General features: G+C 43.2%; 1 protein-coding gene across 1 annotated transcript; it reads left to right on the top strand.

The window, feature by feature from the left end:
* Positions 1-3,006: 3,006 nt before the first annotated feature.
* On the top strand, positions 3,007-4,499 carry LOC119299986 (ervatamin-B-like). Its single transcript, XM_037577082.1, has 2 exons — positions 3,007-3,551; positions 3,632-4,499. The coding sequence occupies exons 1-2, from the start codon at positions 3,029-3,031 to the stop codon at positions 4,225-4,227; spliced, it is 1,119 nt and encodes a 372-aa protein (XP_037432979.1). The 5' UTR covers positions 3,007-3,028; the 3' UTR covers positions 4,228-4,499.
* Positions 4,500-8,527: the final 4,028 nt, after the last annotated feature.

The following is an 8,527-nucleotide window of genomic DNA, read 5'->3' as shown; positions in this document are numbered from 1 at the left end:
GAGAGTCGCGGGGCGAACGAGTTTTTCTTCCCGTTTTCTCAAGGACATTAATTACCATCCCTTACCAAGCCTTTTACACTGATTGGAATTATTATAAGATGCAAATCACCAAATCAGTCGCATGTTTGTTCAGAGCAAATATATGATTCAGATCCAAGGCAGGTAAGGTCTCCGCAAAAGAAAAAGGTCAGGCAACAGCCAGCTAGCTTCTGGGATAGTATATTTGAAAGAACGCTTCTTTTTCAGAAAATACTTGTGTGATTTCAGGTACAAGACACACATGACCCCAAAAAAACAGTTTATAACGTTCTTCTTACTCTGAAAACACACCAATGTTCTTTCTTTGTCTTCAAAATACTACAACACACCTTACAACATTTGATTGCTTTACAACAAGTCAAAAATCCAAACACCAAACAGAAAAAGAATACTCAGTATCTTTTTATTGTCTTCATCGATACGATGAGTCGGCAGACTTGGAGCTCCCTCCAACTCAATCAGCTATATCTCAACACCCAGTACTGCTGTCAACAACAGAGTAACATCATCAGTATTGCAAAAAAGAATAAATGAACTGATGAGTTATCTTGTTCTGGCTGAGCAATGCGTGTGCCATGACGACAAGTTCATGTAGGTTCCATGAGAAATTCTTGCGGTGCATATACATGAAAAATGTTGTGCAGGACCTGACAACGTCAGATTAGGTACTACTCCCTCCGTTCCTAAATATAAGTCTTTGTAGTTATTTCACTATGGACCACATACGGATGTATATAGATGCATTTTGTGTGTAGATTCATTCATTTTGCTCCGTATGTGGTCCATAGTGAAATCTCTCCAAAGACTTATATTTAGGAACGGAGGGAGTATATGTGATTATCTTGGTGTTGATATGTTGGTTTGTTTCTTTGTCAGACCATGCACATATGTATATTATCAGTAAAAGAAAGCATCATTAAACTTGTGGCTCTGCTTCTCTAAAAGGGAAATGTATGCTTGTCCATACAAGTCTCAGATGTGTCCTAACTACCATGTGTCGGATTGGTGGGACATGATGCTTGCAAACCAACCAAATTAAGTGCGTCGGCGGCACAGCGGGATGATAATCTACACCTTATGGTCAATCTGGAAGGAAAGAAATAGGTGTGTTTTCACTGGACTACGGATGGCGCACTGTGAGGTCGCAATGTTGGCCTTCGAGGCAATTAAGCAATGAGAGTTGGCGGGGCATGTCAATATAAAACGTGCGCCACTCTATACATTGCGTTTTTCGCTCTTCTATAAGAAAAGGCAGTGCTCCTACCAGTTCCTAAAAAAAAGCTCTAGGTGCAGGCCTGTAATTTAGCTGGTCACGCGATTATATATTTGGCGCCGCTTGGAACCTCGAAGGGGCACCAATGATGGAGACACGTAAAATGAACAATAATGGAGAATTACTAGCAAATTCTCGTATATCTTAGCTTAATCAGTGCGATACAGTTTCTTTCAAATGCATGGGTCCGCTTGTCCCTGGGCATGATCCACGAGGGAATAAAATAAAAAAATAAAAACATGTTTGCTAGTAATTCTCACTCCATCTTTTCTCTAAAAAATTCTCACTCCATCCGGGTTTACTAGTCTCCTCGTTTTTATGATTATATTTTGACCATAAATTTAACAAATAAAATATAAGTTATGTGAAGCAAATATAACATCAATGAAAATCATATTAAATATGAATTTGACAATATAATTTTTAGTGACATGTATTAACATTTTGCTAGCTTAATATGTGCTCCAAGTTTGGCCCTAAATACAATGAGGACCAAGAAAACCAGACAGAGGTAGTACGATTGAGAATTCTGTGGAGTGCAAACAATTCAGAGAATCATCAATCCGGTGTTGAGTTTCATGCAAGAATTCATCGGTTTTTTAACTTTGGGGAAAAAAATCAAATTGCTACAACCCGCTGGACATTTTCTAAATTTTGTACATGTATAGACAATTTTATAAAGTTATGGCCTTATGGGTGGCCGTAGATAGACACAAATAAAATCACATAGCCATGACATGTACGAGCATGGCATGGGCAATGGAGAGCAATCATCATATACTAACACCATTGTCTCCTAATTTTTCTCGATCTGTATATGTGTAAACAAATTAATAGTGTTATCGGCAGCTGTAGATAGACCCAAATAGAAATTATACAGCCGTGCCATGTTTGCTAACTCTCATACAATTTAGAATTCTTTAGAGTGCAAGCCATACGGAGATTCGACAATCTGGAGTTAGAGTTTCATGCAAGAATTCATCAGTTTTCTAACTTTGAGAAGCAAAAACAAAGTCAAATTGCTAGGATCCGCTAAATATTTTTGAGATTTCTATATGCATGAACAAACTTGTAAAGTTAAGGGTGGCCGTAGATTTGTTTTAGGGATCCCCACATTTTATATTAATTTAAAGCAAAATTCATAGGGATGCAAAAGAGACATAGAAGCCACAAGTGACGACCCTTAGAAGCAAAACAGAAAATTTTAAAAGATTGTGTGCCTCCTTGTTTGAAACTCGGCCCTCGAACATAAAATTTCAGCTAACAAAACTTGCCCTCCTTGTATATATCTCCTTCACAATTGTGATATGCGGGCAAATAAAAATCACATAGCCATGCCATGTACTCCCTCCGTCCGAATACGTCTAAATACATCTCTTTTTATCCATTTTGATGACAAGTATTACCGGACGGAGGGAGTACGAGCATGACATGGGCCATGGAGAGCAATCATCATATACTAACACCATTGCCTTCTAATTTTCGTACGAGCATAGCATGTGAGCTAGCATCACATAATTAATGACACCAATGCCTAACAGTAGCATGATGTGAGGTGTAGCCATGCCACAACTCCACATCATGCATGCCGAGCAAATAATTGGCATCTCGGCGGCCACAGCCTCCTCAGCTTAATATCCCCCCACTATATAAACGACCCACGAAACTGAGAACCCTCGCCACCATCACCAAAATCAAGTGTTCTTGCATCAACACATGGGCATGGCTCCCCTCTTCCGCTCGTTGCCTCTCCTCGTCCTCCTAGTCACCCTCTCCAGCACCACATTACCTTCCTCCCGTGCTATGTCCGGCGATGGAGACGACCATGACCTGCTGATGCTGGGTAGGTTCCACCGGTGGATGTCAGCGCATGGCCGGACGTACCATAGTGCCGCCGAGAAGCTGCGGCGGTTTGAGGTGTACCGTCGCAACGTGGACCTCATCGATGCCTCCAACAGGGAGGCCGAGAGGCTCGGCTATGAGCTCGGTGAGAACGAGTTCACCGACCTCACTAATGAGGAGTTCATGGCGCGGTATGTCGGTGGCGCTTATGGTGGAGCCCGTGATGGTGGTGGTCTCATCACTACTTTAGCCGGAGATGTTGCAGAGCAGGCAGTATCATCCAAGAATGCCGTCGAGGAGGATCGTAATTTAACGATGACCGCCGCTGACCCTCCCCGGCAGTTCGACTGGAGGGAACATGGTGTTGTCACGCCTGCCAAGCAACAAGGGGCATGTGGTAAGCAATTTATATGGCATGCATGCGTGTGGTTACTGGTTACACACCTGAAACAACCTTGTTGCACAATATTGCTGTAGGATGCTGCTGGGCATTTGCTGCAGCGGCGACGGTGGAGAGCTTGAACAAGATAAAGGGCGGGGAGCTGGTTGACCTGTCCGTGCAGGAGCTGGTTGACTGCAGCACGGGTGTGTTCAGCTCGCCATGCGGCTACGGGTGGCCCAAGAGCGCACTCGAATGGATCAAATCAAAAGGCGGCCTCTTCACGGAGGCCGAGTACCCCTACTTGGCCAAGCGAGGCAGATGCGCGGTGCACGACGCAGCCCGCCGCCTCGGCAAAATCACCGGCGTCCAGAATGTACGGCCGGGCAGCAGCGAGAGCGCGCTGGCGCTGGCCGTGCTCGGGACGCCCGTGACTGTCCAAATCGACGGGAGCGGCCCCGTGCTGCAGAACTACAAGTCCGGCGTGTACAAGGGGCCGTGCACCACCAGCCAGAACCACGTGGTGACGGTGGTCGGCTACGGGGTCACCGGCGCCGGAGAAGAGTACTGGATCGCCAAGAACTCGTGGGGGCAGACATGGGGTCAGAAGGGCTTCTTCTTCGTGCGCAGAGGAGCCGACGGGCCCCGCGGGCTGTGTGGCATCGCCATGTACGGTGCCTACCCCGTCATGTAGTTAGTGCTATATCATAATAGTCTGCGCGCTGGGTATACTACATATGACGCGCAGCGTAATGTGGAATTAAAATAAGCTGCATCAATGCATGTGCACGCACATGCTGACTGTGAACGATGATGCCACGGATACCTATGGCTGGATCTACGCTAAATTACTTTGGCACCGTACCTGTAGATGATACGATATATTACTATATATATTTGTGTGGCCCTACGTGTGGTGTTACGTCTATGTTTTGTCAGGTGTATGTGTTTGAAATGTAAGTGCAAGTTCTTCCAACACAAATCGTTTGGGCTTGAACACATCATTCATGAGTTCTTGAAACGTTGCAGGAGCATTTGTAAATAGAGGCGCAAATAGTTCTCTTAGATCTATTGCAATGTGGAAGACCCATTTATAAACATGTTGAAGGGATGTGTTGGGAAGACATCTCTTTTCCAACAGACACCTCCTGGGAGGCACCCTTCCATACAATTGATCACATGTTTTTATTTCTTAATGCTACATATGATTAAAAAACTTATAGTTGCACTTACACATGTGTATGTGTTAGGATTAATCTTGTCTAGCCGAGCTGAGAGAGTCAGTTAGTTTGTTAGCTGCGTGAGGGTCGTGTGCCTAGAGTGATTCTAGGAGGAAGAAGTGGTCAAGATAAGATTAGATGGGTGCATGTGAAGTGGCGTGAGTGGGTCAGTTTGTTAGAGATTAGTCGGTACGTGATGTTAGTGGCCGAGAGTGGCTGCTGGGCAGTACGTGTGTGTTTATTTAAGCAGTGTAATCCCGTTTGGTTGAATCAATGAGAAGAGAGAAAATGTAGCACTTGTGGCTGCCAAAGGAGAGAGTCTCAGCGAAGCTTTTGTTCTTTTCTTTGGCTAGTGTGTGAGCGTGTGAGTTTCCAACCATGTATGTGTGTGTTCTTGTAAGACAAAGAGAGAAGGTTGAGCTGTGAGAGGCAGCAAGAGGTAGAAAAAGAGCAGCGCTGCGAGAGGCGGCGCCAACAGTATGCACTAGTGCAGAATCGGGTTTTAGTCCCGATTCGTAACGACCGTTAGTCCCAATTCGCCAACCGGCACTAAAAGATGGGTACTAAAGCCCCCCACCCCCCTAGTGTCGGTTCGTCACGACCCGGGACCAAAGGCCCACCAAATGGTGCGAGCCCGCACCGGGGGCTGGAGGCCTTTAGTCCCGGTTGGTTACACCAACCAGGACTAAAAGGTTTAGGGGTTTAGGGGTTTTAAGGGTTTTTTTTTTATTTTATGTTTTTCATTAATTCTTTTTCATTTCAAAAGGCGGCCTCCTTATGGAGGCTGAGTACCCCTACTTGGCCAAGCGAGGCAGATGCGTGGTGCACAACGCCGCTCGACGCATCGGCAAGATCACCGGCGTCCAGGAGGTGCAGCCGGGGAGCAACGACAGCGCGCTGGCACTGGCCGTGCTCAGGACGCCGATGACCGTCCAGAACGATGGGAGCAGCTCCGTGCTGCAGAAGTACGAGTCCCGCGTGTACAATGGGCCTTGTACCACCAGCCAGAACCACGTGGTGACGATCGTTGGCTATGGAGTCACTGCCGCCGGGGAAGAGTACTGGATCGCCAAAACTCATGGCGGCAGACGTGGGGTCAGAAGGGCTTCTTCGTGCGCAGGGGAGCCGACGGGCCCTGCTGGCTGTGTGGCATCGCCATGTACAGTGCCTATCCAGTCATGTAGCTAGTGTATACTCCCTCCGTTTCATAATGTTGTGCCTATAAATTTTTACAAAAGTCAAACATTACAAATTTTGACTATGTTTATAGTGAAAAATAGGTATATCTAGAATACCAAATGCACGCCATTGGATACATCCTAAGTTATATTTTCAGAATGTACATGTTCGGTATTGTAGATGTAGACAGTTTTCTCTATACATTTGCTTAAAGTTGACAAAGTTTAACTTTCACAAAAATCTATAGGCACTATATTGTGGAATGGATGGAGTATCATATAGTCTACGCGCTGGGTATACATATGACGCGTAGCGTAATGTGCAAATTAAATAAGCTGCATCCATGCATGTGCACGCACATGCTGGCTGTGCGAACGATGATGCCACGGATGGATGCATTGCTGGATCTGCCCTAAATTACTTTGGCACTGTATCTACAGATGATACGATATTGTACTATATATGTGTGTAGTGCTACGTGTGCTGTGATGTGTATGTTTTGTTAGGTTTATATGTTTGAAATGTAAGTGCAAGTTTTTAATAATAAGTTATCTACTACGTATATTACTAAAAGAAAAGACAAACAAGCAACCAAGTTCGTTCACATATGCTTAAAATATATACTCCATAAATTTTAAATACAATGATTGAGATTAAAGATAAAAGAGATACCCACAAGCCAAATTATGTACATAAAGTGCATTAAATTTCACCTACTTGGAAAGGAATTTCTTTCACAAAATAAATACTTAGAAGTTGTACACGGAGCTACGCATGATTTTGACCGCTCAAACAAATCATGGATGCACATGTGCCTGGGTCCGGCTAGGAAGAAAGTTGGGGTTGTAGATGTTGTAGTATCAAAGTAAAGAGACAAAATAGAGACACAAATGGTTCTCTTAGATCTATTGCAATGTGGGAAACCCATTTATATACATGCTTAAGGGATGTGTTGGGGAGATATCTCTTTCCCAACAGACACCTTCTGGAAGGCATCCCTCCCATACAATTGATCAAATGTTTTTATTTCTTAGTAGTACACATAGCTACACACGATTCAAAAAGTTATAGTTGCACTTGCACACGTGTATGTGTCCATTTAGGACGTGGATCAAACTTACTGCACACGTGCATGTGTCCAGCTAGGAGGGATCAAACTAGCTAGCTAGAGGGATAAGCGAGAGTTTCATTTGAAAGATGCATAATTACAATGAAAGAGTTCCATATCTGACACTATTTTCAATTCTGTTAGCCTATTTGACACTGAAAAACATTTTCTTTCCTGTTTAACAGCGAATCCAATTTTCGTTTTGCTTTCTATGACACTTGTGTCCAGTTAGTTGTATTTTCTGAAAAATATGCTACTTTGTCTCTTTACTTCCCTCCGTAAGGCGGTTTTATGCCCTTACTAGATCGTTGCCGGCGCGCGTTGCTGCGCCCGTCAATTTTGACTTTAATCATCATATAATCACACATTATATTTAACATGCTCACACATATGAATCATGTTGTTTGACCCGAAATTTAACTGACGGTGTGTGCGTTTGTGCATGTTTATTTTTTCACGAGCATGTTAGTTATTGGTGGAACAAATATTTTAAGTTGATTATTATGCTCCTAGGAATGTGTTAGATGTTAAGAAGGTTGGCAATAGTATGATTTTGTATAAGAATACTCCCTTCTTGTTGGTTTATTGGGCGCTCTTTACTTCATTGACAATATATTTGTATACTATCAACCATTCCTGCATTAAGCATTTTCTAAAGATCAGACGTTACACTTATACTATTGTACAACACATCAAGATTCAGATCATAACATAATGAACCTACACCGATTTTAATTGAATAGAAATTGAGGAATACGAGCATCCATATTGTGCAAATTACATGTCGCTAACATTTAATTTTATCCAAACTGATTCAACTTACTGGAATACAATAAGGAATAGAACAAGGGCACTAACATTTCATTTTCTATATAGAAACAAACAATTCAACTTACTGGCACTAATTAACCTTAGTAAAATTAACCGATCCATTCATACAATCAGTTTCCCCCCGAAGGCAAAGTAATAATGTGTGCAACCCAAGAGGGGACTTAACACTATTTATCAAACAAAGCTTAGGGGAGTCAAACTCATCTCATAGCTCTAGCAGAATGCGTCATGCACAACCAAACTGCATCTTGCAGTCAAGTAGCTGCAGTAGCTTCTGATTTACCTGCTCGTACTTTAGCATCCACGCCACGAAAATACTTAACAGGTCAACAATTTTTGGGGTATACATCATGTTCATCCTACGCGGATCCAGTCATAGGTACTGCTCATTTGTTAGACTCAAGTCTGGTCAGCAACTGCCACATTTATTCCATTGTGTTCGCTGCAAAAATAGAAATAGTATGAATTCTTAAAAGGCAAAAGCAAGTTTTGCATTACCTGTAAAGTCGACTATCAAATAGAACAAGGACTAAGTAAAAGACTGAGATAATGTACAGGTTCAGCTTCTCAATCGAATTCACTCCATACAGAGAGATGTGCTCCTGTAGCTAATATTCATTCTACATAAGGCCCCATTTAGCATATCTGATCAAATG

The sequence above is a fragment of the Triticum dicoccoides genome, chromosome 1B (assembly GCF_002162155.2).
Source record: "Triticum dicoccoides isolate Atlit2015 ecotype Zavitan chromosome 1B, WEW_v2.0, whole genome shotgun sequence".
In the NCBI taxonomy this organism is placed as follows: domain Eukaryota; kingdom Viridiplantae; phylum Streptophyta; class Magnoliopsida; order Poales; family Poaceae; genus Triticum; species Triticum dicoccoides.
The sequence above is the reverse complement of the archived record's forward strand: the minus strand, read 5'-3'. Positions and strand labels throughout refer to the sequence as shown.